General features: G+C 34.0%; 1 protein-coding gene across 1 annotated transcript in view; it reads right to left on the bottom strand.

Moving 5' to 3' along the window:
* Window positions 1-24,914, bottom strand: part of LOC148942090 (dynein regulatory complex subunit 2-like) — a 199,076-nt gene that overhangs the window by 96,333 nt on the left and 77,829 nt on the right. Inside the window, exon 3 of the mRNA XM_089103498.1 lies at window positions 12,499-12,637. Coding sequence (XP_088959624.1) covers window positions 12,499-12,637 — 139 coding nt within the window. The remainder of the gene's footprint in view (window positions 1-12,498; window positions 12,638-24,914) is intronic.

The raw sequence follows: 24,914 nt of genomic DNA, 5'->3' as shown, positions 1-24,914 counted from the left end.
AACGTGTTTAATCACGTTTCTTGAATGAAGTATCTGTACTGTACATTCAAGAGGCGAAATCAATAAAGAGCTTGTTACTTACTTAGAAATATTTTCATAATTTCTTAAGTGAAATTTCCGTATTGTGTATCCAAGCGTAGACTTCTAGAAATAAATTGTTATTTACTGAGAATTTTTTCATAATTTCTTGAATTAAAATTCTACATTGTGTAGTTAGTTGAAAATTGTTTTTGATAAAGAGAAAAAAGTTACTTACTTGCGATTTTTTCATAATTTCTTGAATGAAGTATCTGTACTGTATATCCAAGAGGTGAAATCAAAAAAAGAGTTTGTTACTTACTGAGAATTTCTTCATAATTTCTTGAATTAAATTTCTGCATCGTATATCTAAGTCGTGAGAACAATTAAGAGTTTGTTACTTACTTAGAATTTTGTAATAATTTCTTGAACGAAATGTCTTTTTGTTTATCCAGCAGGTGAATTCAAGAAAGAATTTGCTACTTTCTTACAATTTTTTCATAATTTCTTTAATGAAATGTCTGTATTGTGTATCCAAGAGGTAACTTCAAGGAAGAATTTGTTACTTACTTACAATTTTTTTATAGTTTCTTAAATTAAGTTTCTGAATCGTGTATCCAAGAGGTGCCTTCAGGAGAGAGTTTGTTACTTGCTTACAATTTTTTCATAATTTATTAAATGAAATAACCGTATTGTGTATCCAAGAGTTGACTTAAAGAAAGAAATTGCTAGTTACTGATAATTTTTTCATAATTTCTAGAATTAAATTTCTACATCGTGTATCTTAGTCATGAAAACAATAAAGAGTTTGTTACTTACTTGGAATTTTGTCATAATTTCTTGAACGAAATGTCTTTTGTTTATCCAGCAGGTGAATTCAAGAAAGAATTTGCTACTTACTTACAATTTTTTCATAATTTCTTTAATGAACTGTCTTTTTTATTTACCCAGGAGGCGAATTCAAGAAAAATTTGCTACTTAATTACAATTTTTGATAATTCCTTAAATTAAATTTCTGAATTGTGTATCCATGAGGTAACATGATTTAGTTAAATATATAGTATCAAATCATAAGTTCTAGAATGAAATTTAAGAATTGTTTATCCATTAGGGGAAAACAATATAGACTTTATTACTTACTTGTTATTTTATTAGGATCTCTTTAATTAAATATCTGTATTTTGTGCAGGAAGTGAATTCAAGAAAGCCATTGTTGCTTACTTAAAATTCCTTCATAATTTAATGAAATGAATAAAAGTATTCTAAATTAAATTTATACATCGTGTAGCTAAGTGAAAATTGTTTGTGATAAAGAGAAAAAAAAGTTACTTACTTGCGATTTTTCTTAATTTCTTGAATGAAGTATCTGTACTGTATATCCAAGAGGTGAAAACAAAAAGAGTTTGTTACTTACTTACAAATATTTTCATAATTTCTTGAATGAAATTTCCCTATTGTGTATCCAAGAGTTGACTTCAAGAAAGAAATTGTTACTTACTGAGAATTTCTTCATAATTTCTTGCTTACTTACAATTTTTTTTCATAATTTCCTTAATTAAATTTCTGTATTGTGTAACAAAGAGGTGAATTCAAGAAAGAGTTTGTTACTTACTTACTTACTTACTTACAATTTTTTCATAATGAGATATCCATTAACGGATGTTGATAAATAATTTATTCATTCTGATACCAAGATTTTGTCAATGTTATCCCATGTGTCTGACAATAGATGTATGCAAATTCCTTTTCTTACATCTCCGACGTTTTATTAGACATTCTAAACGTTTGATATGCTAACATACTCTAAAAATAACGAACACATAATAATCTAATACATAATATATTTTTAATGAAATAATGCTATGTAGAATATTAATACAAAAAATATATTATGATACATTATTAATATTAATGATCAACTTTGGACATTTTGAATCTGTTCCTTAAAATAGTTCACCATGATATTATAGCTCTTGATATTATAGCTATTGTCTTCTCTTAGTTCGTAATCAGTAGAATAATCATTATTCCATTTTGAGTCATACACAATTTTTACTGGTGTGTCATCAACAGGCTCAATATGCTTTTCGTCTTTGGTATTATTTGGTTCAATGACTGTTTGATCAATGACAGTAACGTTTGAATTTGCTTTTTTTTTCATCGTTTCATCTTTATATCCCATAGTGATATTTTCTGACAATGTCATTTTTATTTTTCTGGCAGTTTCATTCCGTGTTATCACATTATTTTCACACAGGTAACAGTTTTGGAACGTAGACAAGATATGGTTTACTATATTAGTAGAACAGTAGGCCTTTCTTTTATTGATTTTTCTTTGAATGCTAATACCCGAAAGGTGACGATTGGATGTATCAGTAGGTAATGTGTTACCTGCAACAGTAGCAAGGAGTTTTCCTCTATCATCAATGATTATTTTTATGTTGGCATTCTCTTTGAGTGCAATCATCTCTGGAGATCTCAATCTCGCATAACCACCAACATAAGAGTGGAATTGTTTCGCTATTCAAAAGAAATTTAATTCCTTACTGTCATGACGCTGCATGCATACATTTCCAATAGTGCTACCACCTGTACTTGTTTCAAAGTTTAAATACTTTTCTTTGTCGGCATTCAATGCTACAATAACCTTGTTATGTAAACACACTTTATTAAAATGCTCCATCTTCACTGATTTTTTAAAGATATGACTTATGTGTTTATCATTCCACTGCGTAAAAAATACTGATTTAATACATGCAATAGATTAGGTAATGTCATTAACCGGTCATAGAATACCGGTGGGTAAGTTACATCATGTCTCTGACCAATCACAGAGCGCAATTGTTAGAACTGTAAGCATATTTTGACATTTTAAGTTATGTACAAAAAGAAAAAAATAAATAAAGTTGAAAAATTTTGAAGTTTTAAAAAAGTTTGAATTAAACACTTTTAGGATATCGAGTGTCTTTACTGAAAACTACTGCATTACAGAGTCTCTCAAATCCCGTAAAGATATTTTAAAATGTATAAAAATTATTTTTTTAACGGAAATCCTAAATTTTGTTTTTAATAGTTATCAAGTAAAGAAAATCGACACGGAATCAGTCAACAGAGTCTCTCAAACCCCGTAAAGTTCTTTTAAAAGATACAAGAACTACTTATTTACAACAAAAATTTCGTTTTTAATAAGCACTAAGTAAAGAAAAACCACACGGAATCAGGCAACAGAGTCTCTCAAAACCCTTGAAGCTCTTTTAAAAGATACAAGAAATACTTATTAACCACAAAAAAGTCTTTTTTAATGGGTATCAAGTAAAGAAAAACCACACTGAATCAGGCAACCGAGTCTCTCAAACCCCTTAAAGCTCTTTTAACAGATACAAGAACTACTTATTTACAACAAAAATCTCGTTTTTAATGGGCACCAAGTAAAGAAAAACCACACGGAATCAGGCAACAGAGTCTCTCAAACCCCTTAAATCTCTTTTAAAATATAAAATAACTACTTATTTAAAAAACAAAATTTGTTTTTAATGTGCACAAAGTAAAGAAAAACCTCACAGAATCAGGCAACAGAGTCTCTCAAACCCCTTAAAGCTCTTTTAAATCATACAAAAACTACTTATGTAAAACAAAAAATTAGTTTTTAATGGGTATCAAGTAAAGAAAAACCACACGGAATCAGGCAACAGATTCTCTCAAACCCCTTAAAGCTCTTTTAAAAGATACAAAAACTACTTATCTAAAACAAAAGCTTCGTTTTTAATGAGCACTAAGTAAAGAAAAACCACACGAATGTAATAGTTTAGAAACAAAATTCAGTTTTTGCAAAAAAAAAAAATATTCACTTGTATTTTTCAGTAAAGTGCAAATTTTGTTATTTTTTGTCTGCTTTTCAAAATGTTCGTATTTGGAAGTCTGTCAGTTAACACTAAGCTGTAAATCGGGTTACTCTCTCACAGTAACAATAGGCTTAGCAGTGATTAAATCTCATTGTCGGCGACAATTCAATCAGATCAGAGTTGTGCAAAATGGAATACCTTTTTGCAAATTTATTTATTTATTTATTTATTTATTTCCCTCAAAAACGAGGAGTATAAAAGATAATTAAATAAATCTTCAAAAATCCAAATAACACACCATCAAACATAGAAACAATTTACAAATTGCCCAAAAGAAAACTTAATCAAATGCAACAAATAGTAATAATGAAATCATGCACTTTTTAAACTATAGAAAAAAAAGGAAAAAGATTATGAACATAGAGTATATTTTCAGCATTACGGTAAAAATTATTTATTTTTACCTTGGCTATTTCCAACGGCTCTTTAATTTTAAATTTTGAAACTAATTCAGTATTACTAAAGGAAATTGGAAAACCAAGTAAAAACTTAAAATCACAAAATTTTAAAATCACAAATTTTAAAATCTCGAAGAAGAAGGGAAGGATAAAGAACATGCGGGAGGGCTACTGCATTAAAAAGAGAACCTAGAATTTCACGACGATAAACACCACGTAGCCGTATTATGGAACCAAACGCATTTCTAATTTTTTCTTGAATATGTAAAATTATCATCGACTTAGATTCACGAGCTGAAGCAGAATAAGGTAACCCAAGATAAACAACAGCATCAGAAACCGGAAATGATATATTTCTATCGCAAATTAATTCAGCTCGGTCATTAACATTAACGGGAAAATATTGACATTTTTTAATACTAATAGAAAGGCCACGAACATTAAGCAGACTAGAAAGGGACTTAAAATTCTTAATTAGACTAGCTTTAGAACGGCTCAATAGGATAATATCATCAGCATATGCAAGAAAAGACACATCCCGTCCCCAAGAAATAAGGGTTGTAGATAAAGAACGAAGACACTCTGCCAGACATGCGTTAAAAATATAAGGAGATAAAACCCCACCCTGTCTCACGCCCCGACCCACGGAAATTGGATTAGAAAGAGAATCAGAAGTATGTGCAAAAATTTTTATCCTAAGCCCCGAATACCAAGATCTAAGAACACTAACCACAGAAAGGGGAATCCCACCAGAAATAAGAGCTGAAAGAGCGGAAGCATGCGAAATATTGTCAAAAGCTCCTTTTATATCAATTAATAGTGTATAAAGTGGGGAGCCAGTAGATCTTGACTCCTTAATTATAGTATCAAACGTTGCATGCGCATGGTCGCAACCCATTCCTTTTTTGAACCCTACTTGATTAAGACCAACATCCAAATAATCAAAAAGATCCTTTATACATAATTCAAAAAGTTTACCAATCATAGAACCCTTCGTTATCGGCCTATACGAATCACAAGAACGGAGAACTCTTTTACCAGATTTTGGAATAGGAGTTACCACCCCAATCCTAAAAGACGGAGGAACATTACCAAACTTGAGAATAAGATTAAAAAAAGTCAAAAGAAGAAGAAGAAAAGAAGTTGGAGCAAATTTCACATGATTTGAAAAAAAAAATCCCATCATGGTCTTTAGAGGATTGTGGCTTTAATTTACGGCATGCACCCAACAAAGAATCAAACGAAATAGAAAAATAATGCGAATTAAAAGAACTGTTTAAAATTATATCAACATGCAAAAGTTGTTCAGGATCATCACCAGATTTCAAAAGGTTTGCAAAATGAGTTTCCCACTCCACAAGAGACGGGCCATTCTTTTTAGAAGGTTCAATAACTCTCTTTGTTAAACGTAGAGCTTTCCAAAGTTTCTTTTTATTCATATCAACTTCAGACGAAGCATCCATAAGCAAAATATTATTATGACGACGGAGCTCCGACTGGAAAATTGCCTTCTTTTTTTCATGCATAGAAAAGCCGGATGAAGATCACGCGGTTTTCCACTATTTTTCCAATGTCTAAAAGATAATTTAGATTCATGATTAGCATGTACAAGAAACGGATTTGACGACCAAAAAGGTTTTTCAACATTGGGTTTACACTTTTTAACACCAAAAGTGTCTTTAGCACCATATTTTAAGCAATGTAATAACTGAAGATATATGCAGTTAAGATCAATCTCTATGTTATCTTTATGACACTTCAGAATATCAGGTACAACTACTTTTCGAGCTAAAGAATCAACTTTATCTTGGTAAGCTGGAATCAGTTTTTCATCCCAGATAATTCTCTCAAAATATTTAGGGCGAATTGGAATAAAATTAGAAGCAGAAACAGAATCATGAATTACAGAAAACGATGTCAAAAACTGAATAGGTAAATGATCACTTATCGGGAAATCCGGGATAACTTTTACAATAATAGATGGGGAAAAATTAAAAAGTACATGGTCAATATTACTCGTACTCCCACTCCAATGAGAATAAGTAAAATCAAGTGTCTTACGGCAGATATTAAAATTTGGTAAAGACGAAAATAAAATTGTGCTACGTTCATTTACACTATCAAGATCACAGTTAAAATCACCAAAAATAAAAATACGTAAACTCTAATCTAATAGGGCAATAAAGCTACTAAGTCTATGGCAAGCTGACGTAAAGGCTTCAAAAGACGAATCAACATGATAGTCAGTAGGCAAATAGCAATTGACCAAAACACAATCAAAAAGTTTGCAGGCAAGAAAAGACTCATCAGCACAAGATAAAATAGCACTAAATTCTTTAGGAACAAATGTAGCAATGCCACCCGCAGGGCGGCCTCCGGTAGGCCTCGCAGGAATGGTAAATATATCATGTAGACTTGAAAGGGAACTTAATATATTCAAAGAATGGTCCAACAAATGATGCTCTTGCAAACATAGTATTGAACTATTTTCAGAAACAAATTCATTCAGCACTACAAATTTGCCAATGACTACATTCGAATTAAATGACGTAATCGTAGAACAAATATTCATTTAAAAAGCTTTTTCAAAGCAGGGCAACTGAAACTGTAAGACGGGTGGTTAGTTGAGTTGCAATTTGCACAACAAATGGGGTTAATACATGGAGTATTCTTCGTTGATCTATGATTTCCACTGCAACGAGCACACTTCAGAGTAGAAGAATCACAGTTTTTTTCGGTGTGAGAGGGACTTTGACATGCGAAACATCGTTTTGGAAGCACCTTGTCTTTCTCAACCTTGTAGAGCTCGTAACCGAACTTAATCCCATGGACGATATAATATTTTAAAAATGCTTCGGACTCAAACGACACCTTTACTGTTCTCGACATTCCAAGACGCCTGAACTCCAGAATCCCAGGCAAAGTGGCTGCTAGAGCTTCAATGTCGAACTCGATATCCACACCACGGATTATTCCGAAAAACTTAGGCTTTTTAGTATTGATAAGACAATCAGGGAAGGAATCCTTTAGATCACAAGAAAACTTTTTCCCAGATTCAGCCGCCACAGTGATAAAAATCAAATCATTGGTCTTTTTTATTTGCTTGATACAGCCCGAGCCGAATTTGTCCAATTCATTTTTCCTGTAAACAGGGTCACGTAACGAGGGTGGCGTATTAGCTATATTAATAGTCTCGACTGAAACAGCGCGGTGGGGGAGAGGAGGCCAATCCGGGTAAATTACAGGGGCGTGGGAGGGGGAGCCCAAGTTGGCTGAACACTTCGACAGCGAGGACTGTAAGTCTTGTTCAATTCTTTCAAGAGAAGTAATGGATTTCTCCAGCTTTCTGCCATAATCACTAACAAGTCGATCCAAACGTACATTGGAATCAGATTTTAATAAAGGGCAGTCTCTGAATGAGCGAGGCACTAATACAGGCCATTTGAAACCTTTCTGGTCAAGATCCGTGACCATCTTCATAATATCTTTTGCTGTAGCAAGTTCCGCAGCGTTGCCACGTCTCATTACTCTCTTTATCGGAATTCCAGAAAATTTCCAAAGCAGATTTTTCGCATTCACCAAAGCCTCAAGGCTGTAAAAGTTCGCCACAGTTTCAATAAGCTCCGTTTCTGGAATACCATTCGCAAATGCATCGCAAATAAAAAACAGGGCAGAGTTCACAATTACATGAGAAATCCCATCTCCAATTACGAAGGTTTTTGAAAAATCACAGAATGAATCAGAAGAATCATCGCAGGCAAAATTATTCCGCTTTACCTGTTCATTTGGGCAATGATTATCAGTCGAATCGTTAATCACAGGTGCTTCCTGGCTAACAGCCAAGAGAGGGTCTTGAGACGCAGGGGTTACGGCATTCAGTGGCGTCAGCATATTTATTGAAGAATTTGGGTGCTCACTCTCTATTGGGTCACTAGAAAATTCGGTAGCGGCTTTGCAAATAGAACAGGTCCAGTTAGGAGTATTCTTTCTATCGGAAACGGAGATCCCTGAGCAAGAGGGATGAAAAAAATTGGAACACTTAGTGCATTGCAACAGCGTGCCTTTCCCCAAAGAACATTCACAATTTGGGCACACTTTTGTAGACATCTTTGGCTTGAAAAAAAAAATATAACCCCAAAAGACAAGGGAAGCGTCAGCCCCCGTTACCTTATCCCCGCAATTTAAGGGAGACTCTCCCGGCAGGTACAACGGCACTTGCCACGGGTTTACTGCCCCTCTTCTGCTTGTCAATTATGGTTACGCAAAATTGAAATCAGCACAAATCTATTTTTGTAAATTGTATATAAATGTCCAGAAACTAGGTCAGTAAATTAAAACATTTTTAATCCGTATGAAATGTTATGACAGAATGGTTGCACAATTAACTCCGGTCACTGAATTAATTTAGGCTCCTACAGAGTTTCAAGTTGATAAAATCCAAAAAAGTTGTTATCACATTCAAGGCTAAATGAAGAAATTATGAAAAAATAATTTCTACTTCAAAAATTCTTAATTTTCTCATAATTTTTTGACGGGTTAAAATACAATTCAGTTGATATGTAGTAAAGCATTGGAATTATCGAATATACGGGAAAAAAAGCGGTACATGTACCGCTCAAACCGGGAGGGGGGGACCTTTGGGGTCTGGGAGCTTCCGTTGGAGTAGAAGGATTGGAGCTCTTTCGAGTTAGGGTAGAGGACTTCACAATACCATTCAAATAGAACTTGTGTATTATATCAACCCTAGAATTTTCAGTCTCAAATTCCTTTCGAAAACAACTTTTAAGAACCCTTTTTTTTCATGTTAATATCTTGTCGAAGATAAACTCACTTTTTTAGCGATTGATTATCATTCCAATTTATACCTGTAAGATTAAAAATTCATTCTTCTCGATGGGACATTTGATAAACAGATTAAATACACACACGAAAGCTAGTCTAGTTTATGAAAGACTGTTCAATTTTCAACTGTGAAATAATAGTTATTTGTTTAAGGAAATAATGGATTATTGCATTAGAAAAACATCTTGTTTAAAAGAGAAATTATAGGTAAGGTTTTATGAGCTATTTGGTACTTCTGTTTGACAACCATTCTTTTATATACTGCTAATTTGGTTAATGAAATAATATAGAATAGTTTAGAAACAATTTTAAGTTATGCGGTTGAGAAAATTTGTCTGATTTTCGAAAAATACGGGGAAAAAATATATACATTTACAAGTTCTGGCTGCACTTGTACATCAGAAGTCCCTGGCAATGTGTGAAGAGGAGTGTTCCCCCCATATTGATCAGATGAGGCTGACTCGAATTTCTTGCTAGGTTGTATAGAGACTCCCGGCCAGTCCAACGAACGTGCATTGGAATTAGCAAATCTGATGACTGATCGTCTTGGTCTCTTTTCAGAGGGAGGGCATGAATCCAGCTCAACATTCTTAAAAAAAAGAAGAAAAAATTTCGTAATAAAATAATAAGCCCTCTTTCACAGATAAATTGCTCTTAACCCCCATGTAACTATATCCCCTTTTACTGAACCCTCGTGCAACTCAATCTTCCCTTTTAAGCACTCCCTGAAAGTTCCAACTTAATAAATAAATTTCTTAATGAAGAAATACTTTTTTTTTTACCTTACAATGAACGTGCTAGAATTGATGCATTGACCCCGTCCCGGTCTTAAATTTCTTATAAAAGATACTTAATCATATGTTAAATCCCCTTTTTGTTTTCATCAAATACGTATCGTTTAATTTGACCATAAAAGGAAACTCTTGAATCGCACATACAAGAATCATTTATTTAACAGAAATCCGCGCTTTTGAATACCCACCAAATAAAGATAAAAACACACATAATGTGGCATTGTTCCATCTTGCCCGCCCCCTCGAACTTTAGTGTAAAGAGCAAGATATTGAGGAGGGAGGCAACCTTTCATACCTGCCGAAACTAATATGCAAATTCTATTTTAATTTTTCATATACAACGAGCCAAAAATCAAAGTGAACATGCCTCTCTTTTTTTGAATATTTACTAAAATTGAAATACATGGATAGTTTAATATTTAAAATAAGGAAGCTTTTTAAAAGACGTAACAACACAGTGAAAAAAAACATATAGGGAAGGTAATTCTTCCTTAACTTAATGACGAGACAATTTCTTTTTATTATAATAATGAGAAAATTTTACTCACCAGAAATTGCTTAGAATTTTCCATATCTATGTAAATGATCGCAAAAATACCAGTACTGATAGGTTGAATGAACTATTCAAACTGATGAAAAACCTAATTTGAAACCTGAATATATACAAAAAATAATTGAATATATTGGCAACTAAAAAAGACACACCGGTTTTTCTGACACGGATTTAACCTAAAAAAAACTTGTATATCATGAAATCTAAATCCAGTGAATTGTGTCAGAAAAACTTGAACCAAAACAGGTTAGACCCACCTAACCAGATTGTACCTACCAAACCAGATTATACCTACCAGAAAACCTGTCTGTCACAGGGGCGCAAGCAAAATGGTACTTAGATAACTACTACTGTTTTTTGTTTGCTTGCTTGATATCCTCCTTGGACTTCTTGGTCAGAATCACCTTTCTATCCGGTCTTTCCATTTCTAGTTTTGTGGTTTTATTTTTTTACTTGATCATGTACTTTTTTGTTCAGGTTGAAAAGTTATATTTTCATTTTCGTTACATCTATCAGTTACGAACCCACTTCTCCGTTGGGAACGTATTATTTTTTCGCAGTTTTGTTTTGTATTTAGTATGTAAATTTATTCTTCTTTTTTTAAGTGGAATTCATAGAAAACATTTTTTGAATTTAATAGTTTGTGGAAACGAACTTCGTTGTAACGAACAGTAAGTAAGGAGTGCTAGGGAGGCAAACCCCCAGTATACGTAATGATTTCTGTTCGTTTTAAGTTTTAATGTCGCTCCTTAGTTTCAGTTGAAAAAATTTGTTTTTTTTATTTAATTAAGTTTAAGGTTACCCATCAAAAGCTACGAGCCTGAGAAAATTTGCCAAATTTTCGAAAAAAGGAGGAAGCCCCCCTAAACTTCAGCGATCTTGATCAAATTTACGTCATCAGATTCAACATATCAGAGACCCATACTGTAGAGGTTTCAAGGTCCTATTTACAAAAATGTGGAATCTTGCAGTTTTTGCCTGAAGAAATATCGTGCTTGCATATTAATTTGCTTGTTTGTTGTTTTTGTTTCAGGAGTGATCGTATTGAACGAGTATTCTAGGAGATTGGAAGAGGGTTCGTTTGAATGGAAATCAAAAGCTACCGGAGGGCAACTAGCTTCCCTCCCAGGCCCCTTTTTTCACAGAGTCACCTCATCAAAGTTTTGAGATAGCCATTTGATTCAGCATAGTTGGAAGGTCCAACAGCTGTGCCTTTTCCGAAGGCAGGACCCTCCCCCCTGGGGGAAGGGCAGTTATTTACGCAATTTGTCCATTGTTCACATATAGTATTTTTTTTTTGGAGGGGGGGGGGGGGGAAATATTCAAAAACTTTTGGGAGTATTTTCTCCGGGCGGGATTTTCCACCGGAAGAATTTTCCATGGGGAGTAAAGTTTCGGGAGGGGTTCTGAGGGAAAATCTTGAACTGGGGAAGGGCAGGGGAATGCCTGACATTATTTGATAACCCATCAGTAATAGAATAAAAAAAACAAGTTTTTCAAATGGAGATAAGGAGCAACATTAAACCTTAAAACGACCAGAAATTATTCCTCAAATGAGGGGGGCTGTCCCTTCCTGAACCCTCACTCTTGTATGACTTTGTGGCGATAGATTTGACTTTTTGTCAAAATTCTTTAAGAAAGACTGCTCAGACACAAGGGCCGTTGAATTTGAATAAGAATTACTTTGAAAAAAAAAAACTTTAAGAATTTAGTGTTAAGAGCGAGGGTTGAGTAAAAGGGAGTCCCCCTCATTTGCAGAATATTTCTGTTCGTTTTGATATGGCTCCTTACTTCCAGTTGAAAAAGCTTGCTTTTTTTATTTAATTATCGCTAAAATGCAATAGCACTTGCAAAGGAGAGTGTTTTGCTTCGACTTCCTACTGTTCAAATGCGGTTCAAAGCCGAAATATCTTCCTTGTGCATGGCCTTGAATTCGACCATTTGATACGCAAGTCATAAGTATATATAATCGAGAAGATGAAGGCACTTACCAATAAGCAGGCCAAGATTTTTAATGTGGCTTTGGTTTAGATCAAACTCGTTCTTCTCGGATAAAATCACTTCATCGGTCAATTCTATTATCCTTTCTTGTCGATGACGGATTTGAAAATTAAATTTTTCACGAAGTTGCTTAAAAATAAGAAAACATTAAAAGCTACGAAAAATTTAAAATAAACGGCAGAAAATGAAGAAGCTTAAAAGTTGTTATAATATTTACGGGGTAAATGTGCAGTGTACACCCAATAGATAGTTTAAGCTAATGAAATTATTGGCTTTCATTTATCCAACGTACATTGTGTCAACCTATGATAAAATGCTAATTATACACGAAGTATACTATTTACAAAATAGCCAAAATAGCAAAATAGCTAAAAACGCTCCTTCAATTTTTGGATTGATTTCTTTAAAGTGAATTACTAAAAAAAAAATCTTTTTTCATTGTGATTATGGATTATTTTAGTTTTTACTATCGGGCGTCATCGTCTCTTACTAGGTTACAGGCTACCGCTGTAACCCGAAACATTGCAAGCCTGCGGGGCGCAGTAGATAACGTGTTAGTATTCTACGTTGAAGGGTGCAGGTTTAATTCCTGTCACTGACAATTTTTGCACATTTGTCAAGTCTAAACAAAACTTCTATTAATAATTACTTGACTAACACCACTTATGATGAACTATATCGATCCTTTATGTAAATTTGTTAGTACCCCCAAGAAATTACTGTATTTTACCTAATTATATCTACATGCTTTTTATAATGATAGAACTCCTATTTTGATTTTCCTATGCAGGAAGATAGTAACAACATTTTATACTACAGAGCTATAGAAAAATGCAGTTTTTGTAAAAAAATAAGTCTGTTTTTAAAATGATTTTTGTTAATTATGAAAGGTTGTTAAATATATTAATTTCCTTTCAAATAAGCAATTAAACAGCTCTCTATTATTTCCCAGTGCCCTGCCAGCTACACTGAAAAAACGGAAAAAAATAAACCTACTGTCGATTCGGAATATCTTGGTTGCAGCCACTTTTCTTAATTTTCAAACCATTATATTTTCCTTGTTTTTCAAGCAAAGGGATTGTTAGTTTCCTATATAGGAGTATTAGACAATGCAGTTCTAATAGTGTACTTCATTTTTTATCTCATTCTAGTTTTAGGAGTTATGGACTATTTCATTTTTTCCTAAGGGGCGTCATCTTCTATTACTAGGATGCAAGCTACCGCTGCCACCCGGACTAGGTTGCTAGCTACCACTGCAACCCGGATTACAAACAGGAAAAAGCGTATGGCTTTTTTTTCTTTCGAGTAGTAAGAGACGAACCTCAAAGAATCAGGGAGCTAACTAAGTCCAATGAATGCAATGGCTTGTTCTTCTAATGCTCGTCTTCTAATATAATACTAAAATACAGTTTTTCGTAAAAATTTACTTTATATTAAAATTATGTTGTTAATTACAAGTGGTTTCTATATAAAGCAGTTTCCTTTAAAATGAGCCATTGAACAGCTCTCTATTATGATGGTTAAATACCTACGACTATGGCGTCATTCATCAATCTTGAACATGAAAATGCAGTTTTTCGTAAAAAATGTTTTTAAATTCGAAATAACTTTTTTTAATTACAAAATATTTCTAACCCCATTGATTTCCTTGAAAACGAGCCATTAAACAGCTCTCTACGATGTTTCAGTGCCCCGCTATCTAAAGAAAAGAAGAAGAAGAAGATAAAAAAGAAGTCGTATATGCAGAATATCGTTGTTTCAGCCACTTTTCTTGATTTCAAACCCAGTATACATTCCTTGTTATTCAAGCCAAGGAAATATAGGTGTTCAAAGTTTCCAATATAGAGGTTTTGGAAAAGACGGTTCTAATAGTGTATTTTTTTTATCTGATTCTAGTTTTAGAAGTTATGATCTATTTCATTTTTCACTATGGAGCGGGATCGTCTCTTACTAGGTTACTAGTGACCGTTGTAACCCAGATTATTTTTTTTTAAATCTGGCCTCCAAAAGACCAGGATACAGTCCAAAGACATGGACACTGGGTCTTTATTACGTTCATGGCATAAAAAAAGGCTATTAAAAAGACTTGTCAAATAAAACTTCACTTTAGATACAATTTCTTAAAGCAGAAGCTGCATGTTGATTTACGTTGCTGATGTTCATCCGGTGGTTCTTTCTTGATTTTCTCTTGAATTCTTGGTTCTGACCTTCCAGAATTCAGCAGAAACTTGGTGACGCTGAAGTGAAGGCCGACCAGCTGCTTTGTATCACAAGAAACTTTTGCGTAATAACACTTCAGCCTATGGAATACGTTTGCTATTGCTACATCCACACAACGATGGAACAGACGAACAGTCCACTTTTTAGAACGCGTCTCATGACGATAATAGCTAACCATGTGGTCTACGAGGGTGCTGCAACCCATATATATATAGTCTGAATTGTGGACATTTGACCAGCACGTATGATCACTGGCATTAGATAGACCGATTGTTATCTGTCTCAACTTCTACGTCTTGTAATTCGAAAACAGCAGAATCACTTTGTTATCATGCAATTGAGTAATTGCTACCTTTATATTTAAGCGCACAGCCATAAGCCATCACAAATATGTCTCTACCATTTTCTATGTCCTCTTTGGTCAAAATTTTGGGCTATTGGTACCCAAACGGTTTATCAAGATAGTTCCAATCGCATTTTTCTTTCTGACAGCAAGCATAGCCAATGCTCCCCAAAGTGGTAGCTACCTAGTATAATTTGTAAGTCAAGAATGACCCTGCGGAGCTTGCAAGAAAAAATTCTTATATCCAACATTTGGCTTCTTGGAGATGCATTGCTTCAAAATTGATATGCGTTAGAAAAAGTGTCGTTTCTTAATCGATAGGTAGTTCAATTCTTATGCAGATTAAGTTGCGTTGCACTCATATTTTCTAATGATCATCCAAGCCGACATAGCCTTTATGATAATTTTTTAACCAAATGCTCTAAAAAAAAATAATACTTTGAATATCTTTCTTAACAAAAATTCTTTTAATTCTATGGCATTCAGTCTTAAGATCGTGCAACTCAGAAGATGACTAGATTGCACATTCTTTGCATAAAGATTCTTGACGAGTGTCTCAATAGACGGGCGACGCCAGACTCTACACGGCTGAAGGATTTCCCAATTTCATTTTTGTACAAGGATTTGCCGGAGCAGATGATCTAGTTAGTAGAACAGTCTCTGATCTGGTCCACGGGTTATCGCTAGGTGGGATACACCCACGGGGCGTGAAGAACAATTTCCTGAGGTTATAAGGAGGGGGAATAGGGTTGAATTTAGAAAGGATTTATTAATTTTAAGAACAGTAGATTTAGGATATACAAATTTTAAAAAGTAGTAGTATTGACTTCGAAGTAAATCTTCATCTATGGACGTGCCATTTAAAAGTTCTTAGGAGCTAAGAATACAGCCTTTGAGTGTAGCGAAGAAACCAAATGGAGCTGGTCGAAGAAACCAAATGGAGCCAAAAATAACAGAATTATTTTGAATGAGTAGCAATTTAAAAATGATTAGCTAATGGTCTCAATGGAGAGAAAGAAGGAAAAAAACGAAGCAATGACAAAATATCGACATCTTGCGAACATCAAACGCAAACAAAACAGAAATAAGACAACTCCCCTTAGGTGACAAGCACATCTCAAGAGAAACTATATTTGCCCAGCTTAACAAAATAGATATCAATAATATTTCAAGAACTGCTTACTAAATCAAGGATCTATGAGATAACTTTCAGTATGTTTTACAGGGTCAAGTGGACCTTACATTCTGGCTTGTGTGAGGGGTCAGAGGTAAATCTATAGATTATTTGCGTATCAAGGCTCTCAAAATAACAAATCTGGGATATCTAGGGAGTGGGTTAGGGATGTAGTTAAAAATTTCAGGCAGTGTGGAGGGGAGAGGGAGAGAAGACTTAAGTTATATGTTAGAGGGTGAGAGAATGGCTAAAATTATTGTCCCCAATATATGTAAACAGTTTTTCACTAGAATCCTCCATGATAATTCAAATTTTTCACGTTCTCAGGAACACCTGGGGGAGCAAGTAAACATTTTCTAGGGAAAAGAGCTAAAACTTTCAGGGAATTTTTTTGAGGGTAAAGTTAATCGAAATATTGTGGTAAAGCTTCTAATTTAGTCAATTTGGAATTTAGTAAAAATATATTAAGACGCAAATACAAAGTTTCAAAATACCACTTTTTATTAAGATAAAGATACAAATCGTGGAATGTGTAAGCTTGGAGGGAACTTGCTCAATAACCAATTTCCTGGCTAAATGCGTCAATGAACCGGAAGGACGTGGTTGGTTTTTCATATATATACCCCGATTTTTTAGACTGAAGACAGACTTTTTGACTTGCTGGGCAAACCTCTGCCCGTTATTGTATTGTTAGAAATACCTTGGGATATTAACAGATCATTGTAAGTGTCTAAGTATCTTATTTTATCTTTTTGTAGTTTCTGAGACTTGTGGTCTACTTGGTACAGTCAGTTCCAGTAGAATATCTATATCTGGAATTATTATATGTTAATTGAATAAAAGTATTGTATTTTAGACAACCTCTCTAATATCTACCTTTAGCCCCTCGAACATACCCAGTCGGTACGGCTCATTAGTTCGTTCATAGCCTAAGGCACACTACCAAAGTTAAATTACCTTAGGACCATAGTGTATCTCCCCTATAAAGGGGGAATAAAGGAATGTACAACTACAACCCCCATAGACCATAAATGATATGTTGCAACATCGGGTGGCAGCTGAAAAAACTTAGTCGAGAAGACTAGATAAAAATAGTAGATCTATTTGAGTTGAGTCTAACAGAGCAAAAAATGACTTCCCTATTAACGTTGTAGGAAATTGTCAGAAACATACCCGACATTTTAGGAATTTTAGACGACGATGAGTTTATAGAAAAATTGAAGATATTTAACAAAGTAAATGAAGTGCTGTCGAATAAGGTCAAATAACAATTCTTTTTAGCTAAGTTAAAGTGAAGCGCCCCTAAAAAATATTGAGGGTATTAAGAAATATTGACCTATAGACACTATTACTCTAACTAAATCCATAAAAACAAGGTTCATAGTGACAAGCATCACTGAATGGCTAAGAACAGAGGTAGTCATATTCAATACCTCAACTAGTATCAGGAAATATGCAGACAAAATTTGTAGATCCGTGTGTTTACAATTAGAGAAAGGCGGAAATGACGAGACAGTACAGAAAGTACAACTACTTACTTTTACCCAAGGGTTACCAAAAAGTTATTAAGACTAATATAGTCGCGGAAACCTGAAAATTTAGAGCAGGCTATAATCCTAGTCGAAACAGAAGTAAAAATTTGCAAGGCTATGAAAAGGTTTGATCAGATGTTAATAAATAACACAGGAACCCAAGAAAGTAAAAAATATGAAAGGGGACAGAAAAGGGTTAGCTTTGAGGAGCCGAATCGTAAACCAAAAAGGCGCGACGGAGGCCGAGGGTCACCGTCTAGGGAAATAGCTGACGCATTCCACGACCTTGAGAGATTAGCAGCTAATAACTATAGAAAATATGGGCACCCTCCACCACCAAAGACAGATAGTTGGGGAACCAACAATGACATATCAAAAATATTTAGAAGTAACCAGGAAACAAACAAACAATTTAAGAGAAAATTTTATTGCTATTATTGTAGCAAACCAAACCACTATGCAGCAGATTGCTGGCATAGAATATGCAAAGAAGGCCAGACGTACAAGACAAAACACCAGTTCAGAACGCAGGGGGCAGAAATTTAGGAAGGCAGGGAACAAATAATACGTGTCAAACTCTTAATAATATTCCTGAATTTAGGCCTAGGAGACAAATGGTTATCAATACCCAGGGTCAAAGTTGCAGCGTTGAAGAAAACTGGGATAACCACAGAAGCTTTTGGCCCAAACTCTGGAATTTATACGGAAAAGACAGTCTGTAGGGGTCTCCAGAGTAGTTTTCTCACAAAGACCTCTATATAGTTTAGAATGTTGTGATACAAATGCAAATAATAATAGTCTACCGATTCTGCGTTGTTTTAAAATTGAGCGTTTTCAAAATTTTCCATGTTTATTTGATACAAGAACTTCTAAAGTATTAAGTCAATAGAGAGTTCTAAACAAGTTCTCTCCTAAATTAAAAAATTACATAATCACATGTCAAAAAATGCTGATATTAGTGAAAGGGCACGGGCTGACAATCTTGGAAGACTGCCCAGGAAAATTTAGCTTAAGGGATAAAGAAATAATAGGAACGGTAATAATATGCCAGCAGCTACCATTTCCTTGTATTCTAGGAGTAGATGCCATTAGAAAATATGGGATCGTATGGGAACCATATCCGATACAATAACCATAAATCAGACAAATGAAAATAATAGGCAAATTTGCGTAACTATAGATAACGAAAGTGAAGATTCGAATTATAACCTAAAAATAAGTAGAAAAATCCCCATAGAAGGGGTAACGACAGCTAAAGTTATAGCAACAGTAAATATAAAAGAAGGAAATGCTAAAACCATGGATATCCTGATAAGAGGACACACCATAAAAAAATACTCTATAGTTTTCATGTAAAATCAAACTATAAAAATAGAAAAGGGTATGACATGCTTAAAACTATCAAATCTAAGAAATAATGAAGTAAAACTGAACCAGATATAACTTGGATTAGTGGAAAAGATTTTAAATTTGGAAATAAAATCTCCAAACAGTCCAGAATTAAGCATAAACTTCACTAGCCACGAACATTTATCCTTATTAAAACCGAAACCACAAGAAAAGTATGGAATGTCGAAAACGGATTTTTTGCAACAATTTGATTTAAAACATTTACCGGGAAACGTAAAAACTAGGGTGGAAAATATTCTTTGGGATTTCAAATGGACTTTTGCAAGAAACAAAGCGGATTACGGATTAACTCACTTAATCACACACAAGATATCAACAGAAGGCCCTCCAATCAAAAAGTCACCGTATAATACACCTTATCATTTAAAACCATGGCTAGAAAGCCAAATAAAAGAAATGGAAGATCAGGGAATAATTAAAGAAAGTGTTAGAGATTGGTGTTTTCCACTAGTAATAGTCAGGAAAAAAGATAACACCTGGAGATTATGTATAGATTTTAGGGCACTAAATGCTGTCACGGTAAAAGACGTGATGAAGTTACCAAGAATTGATACGATTTTAGATTCGCTAGGAGGTTCACAATATTACACTAGTTTTGACTTAATAGCAGGATATTGGCAAACCGCTTTAGATGCATAAACAAAGCATCTAAACACTTGAACGTATGCCTTTTGGCTTATCATTTAGTCCAAATTGTTTTAGTCGACTAATGAATTTGGTGTTAAAAGATAACGAACCATGGAAAAAAAGATACCTTGGCTTATTTAGATGATGTAATTCTGTTTAATGAAAACTTGGAAGACCACTTGGTCGGACTTAGAAAAATACTGGAAAAGTTTGAAAAAGCAGGCTTAAAATTAAAACCAGAAAAGTTAAAAATAGTAGTACCAAAATTAGTTTTTCTTAGACACCTGATAAGCCAAGGTACTATTTCCCCAAATCCAGAAAAATTTACAGTCATAGAAAATTTACAGCCTCCAAAAGATCAAAAAGCTGCAGATCAGTTTGTGGTTTTTTAAGCTATTTCAGACGATATATTAAAAATTATGCAATAATAGCACAACCTTTGACAAACCTTTTGAAAAAATCAAGTAAATTCGAATGTCCAGCGGACGCAAAACAAGCGCTAAATGAAATAAAAAGGCAATTATTACTGGCACCAATACTTAAACTACCAGATTTGTCACAAGATTTCTGTATGCAAACAGATACTTCGGGGTACGGTATAGGAACCATATTATTGAACATAAATTATGAAGGAGTTGAATCAATATTACTATACACTACCAGATCACTGTTAGAAAAAGAATGAAAATATTCGACAGTTTACAAGGGAAATTTAGTAGGTTTAGTTTTTACAGAATATTTTTGACAATTCTTTCTTGTGAAAAAAATCATTTTACGCGTAGACCAAAAATCATTAATTTGGCTACATTCGATGCAAAATACTTTAGCCCGGCTGACACGGTGGATACAGCGTCTGCAAGGATATTCATATACCCCAATATATATAAAGGGCCGTACAAAATTTTTACCAGACTATTTGTCACGAAATCCAGATACGGAAGGAAATTTGATAGCAACCATTCAGAACGAACTGGAAGGGCTAGAAATACTGTCTAATGAAAATGTTTCGAATCATCAAGATAAAGACGATTTTTGTTTAGCGATGAAATCCTTTTTATCAAAAGGAACGGAACTGCCAGAGCACTTTAAACATTTTTTAAAGGACTTAGATAATTTTGATCTGGACAAAAGTAAAAATCTTTTGGCAAGATATTATAGACCATCGCAAGAATATAGAAAAAATAACTTAAAATTTATTCCAGTAATTCCAAAATCTCTGGAAGGAGAAATTTTACAGATGGCACATGCAACGATTGGCTGTCACATGGGAGAAGCAAAAACTATGGGGAGGCTGAAAGGAAATTTTTATTTTCCAAAAATGTACTCAAAAGTAAAAGCTTTCATACAAAGCTGCCAAGAGTGTGCCAAACAAAAATCGCCACCAAGGACCCCTAGGGCTGAATTAGGTCAATACCCCACCCCTTCGGGGGTAGGAGAATTAATATCAATAGACATTTGGGGAACAGGAGGAAGTTTACCAGTTTCCAGGAAAGGAAACAGGTGCGTACTAACCGTAGTCGACCATTTTAACTCATATTTATACGCTTTTCCAAATAAAGATGAAAAGACAAAAACCATTGCGAAATTTTTGGTCAATCGCCTATTTCTGGAACACGGAGTTTTTCATAGAGTTTTACTTAGCGACAATGGGCCATGTTTTAGAGCCAAATCATAAGACGAAATTACAGAATATCTGGATGTTAAACAATGGTTTACCTCGTCTTACATGGCCGCAGCTAATGGGAAGGTTGAACGTAAGCATAGGGAATTAGCTTACATGCTGGGAATACATGCAAGAGAGAAAAATGAAAATTGGGATGAACATTTACCATTTGTAGTCTTTGCAATAAATACGGCTTTTTCACGTACCTTAAAAGAAACGCCATTTTTTGCAACATTTAAGAGATCCCCGAATTTGTTTAGATGAAATACAAAATGATAGAATATATTACAACTTAGACCAGTATAAGCAAGAAATGGTGATGCGAATGAAAAAAGCTATGGAACAAGTTAAAGACAATCTGGAAGATGCGAAAACAGAACAAAAAAAAATATGACCGAACAAGCAAAAATAAAACAGATTGCCGTTTAGCAGACTCAGTTTATGTGTACAAAACTAACCTGGAAGGAACAAAAAAGTTAAAACCAAAATGGGATAGGCCCTACAGGATTGTAAAAATTCTACCAAATAACTTAACATATGTTCTAAAGCATCAGTATAAAGAAAAGGATGAAGTAGTACACCATAATAGAATGAAAAAGGGATATTTTTCAAAACAGTGGAAAACAGAGCCTATACTTTCAGAAGAAGAAATAGAGGACACGATTTCACCAGTATATATCAGAAGACCATATGAATTTTTTGACCTTTTTAATGACCACAAAGGTTGGTAGGAGTGGAAGGAGTATATAGCCCAGTCTTGGCTACAAACTCTTCACAGCAAACAAGAAAAGAGGGGAAATATTCGATGCTCATCGGATACTAGCGATGAAGAACATCAAACACAACATACGGGTTTAAAACATGATAAACAAAAGGTAAAATCCACCGAAGAAGAAAAATTGGATTTTCATACATTAGACTCACCTACAATTTTAACGCAAAAATGGCTTTTGGAACAAACGCCATCTACCAGACAAGAGCAAACAGAATGTGACACTGATAATTCTTCTAAAGAAACCGATATCACTAAACCTGGGCCATCGTTAGGAAAACCCTCTTTAAGAGGAAAATTATGGAGAAAAGTAAAGAAACCAGAGGGGAAGCAACAAGTTCCTTTGTCAGCAGGATAAGTAGCTAAAACACTTATGAAAAAGACCAAACATCAGGAGAAACAGAGATTAAAGATATTTGACGAGGCAACAAAACCGCGCTCGAATTCAGAACTTTGTAAACCACACTATAGAGACCACGGAAAAACTTGCAAATATTATAAAGAAGAAAAGCAAAAATTTGGGGTCCAAAACTCAGACCAGGAAACGGAGAAAGGCAGAACAAGCGTAGCCACCAGCAGATTAATATTTGAATAAAACGATTGTAACGAAAAAAAAAACGAGTAAAAAGCCTCTAAAGAAATATCTATATTTTCTTTTTTTAATCGGTATATAAATAACATCAAGTTTTCCTTCAAATATATATCACCAGTAAAAATTATTACCGTCACAGAGAAAAGAAATTAGGTCTAATCTGAAGCGAAATCATAGCTTCCTGCAAAAATTTTGTTTCCGATACGAGATAAAACTTCGCGAACGGTGTAATGACAAGACTTGTCAAAACGAATTAGGCTTCGTTCCATAAAAGATATTAAGTAAGGCCACGTAACTTATAAATAAGTGTTGTGAAACTAATTAAATTATACATATTTAGAATCAGCATTCACGGGCGATTATTTTTATATGTATATTGAAAAAATTATTTGGGGGGTAATTTTTAAAAAAAAGACGAAGGAGGCTTGACTACGGAAATCACTGGAAGCTAGCAAATTTGGAGTTGAGCTCAATCACTGCTGGTCTCTCGTTGTTAAGTACATGCAATGCATCTACTGACCTTTGACTCTCTGAGATTGCACTTCCAGTAGAATTAAAAAAATTGTTTTTGAAGAATTTTAAAATAATTATGATAGGAAAAACAGCAAGAGTTTACATTAACTGCGCAATACATGTACAAGCTAGCTGTAGTCTTATTAAAATTAGTTATAGTATAATATAGTAATTTTTTTTTATTAGTTACACTAGGTGAAAAAGAAAAAAATTTAAAGACAATAATTAAGCGTTATAAAGATTTAAGCGAAACTTAGAATAAGCTTAGAAGTAAAAAAAATGGTTGCTAAGTAAAAAGAAAAAAATATAAAAATATGTTATAACCTAAAAACTTACCAGGAGGAGTAAGCCAACGATAAAATCCATTAAAAATAAGCCAAAATAAAAATTAACCCGATCGTCACAAGCAAACCACAGTTCATTGTTCAAGATAATAATTTTAACTCTAGCGATGTTTTGGATCTGAGAAAACAAACTGGCATAGGAGAATCCTAGTTTAAACAATTGGTTTCCACCTGTGCCAACCCAAACACCCAAATCCCAATCCGTTGAACCCTAACAGAAACTAAACGTATCCACTTTTTCTTTGAAAATAAAATATAACATTACACAACAAAAGAACTTGCAGTAATGAACAGAAATTTATTCATACAACGTTCCCAGATTTAAGCTTATCAATAAACCACAGATAGTGGAAATCGCATTCAAAGCTATGTAGATAAATAAAAGTTCAAATAGGGATAAAATCCTTTTAATAGACAGTGATGATAGAAACTCACAAAAATACCAGATATTTCGGTCACATATACAGTGACCGTCATCAGTATCAGTAGTAAGTAGTTGTTTTACTACTGATGACGGTCACTGTATATGTGACCGAAATATCTGGTATTTTTGTGAATTTCTATCATCACTGTCTATTAAAAGGATTTTATCCCTATTTGAACTTTTATTTATCGTCATGGAAAGGCAGTGTGGTCTCCGAAATTATCTAAAGCTATGTAGCCTTGCCAGGGGATTTATTGTCTCTCTTTCTTTGGCAAATAAAATAGTAATTAAAGCTGGGATAAAATTGGCAACCAGTATATCGTAAAAATTGCATTTCAAGGAAGAAATGAGAACTAGCAAATGCGGGGCAAAACTTAATTAAGTGTTCTAAAAAAAAAATTAGCTGAAAACTACAGTACTTTTCTAACACAAAAACTTTCGGAAGAAAAAAAATTTAATGTTTTCAAAAAATAGTCACAAAAATTGGGCACCAACCCCCACCTCTTAAAAATATGGATATAATGAATGTGACCATAGAAGGGCAATCAGCATAAATATTTGGTAAGGGTTTTAAAAAATAAGTGAAACATATAAATATGTGCTTAGAAAAGACCTATTTTACTGAAAAATCGGAAAAGACTTGAAAAAACCCATATGATTCATTGAAATAAAGAATCAAAAAAAGAGGGGAAGGGTTCAAGTTGAAAATATAGCCAGACGAAATTAAAAGGAAAAGAAACTGAATGGACTCAGTTAAACTCTGTTATACGCACATATTGAACTGACCGAACG

Source organism: Artemia sp. Qi Xiang Cuo, chromosome 17 (genome assembly GCF_049724085.1).
Source record: "Artemia sp. Qi Xiang Cuo chromosome 17, ASM4972408v1, whole genome shotgun sequence".
Taxonomy (NCBI): Eukaryota; Metazoa; Arthropoda; class Branchiopoda; order Anostraca; family Artemiidae; genus Artemia; species Artemia sp. Qi Xiang Cuo.
The sequence above is the reverse complement of the archived record's forward strand: the minus strand, read 5'-3'. Positions and strand labels throughout refer to the sequence as shown.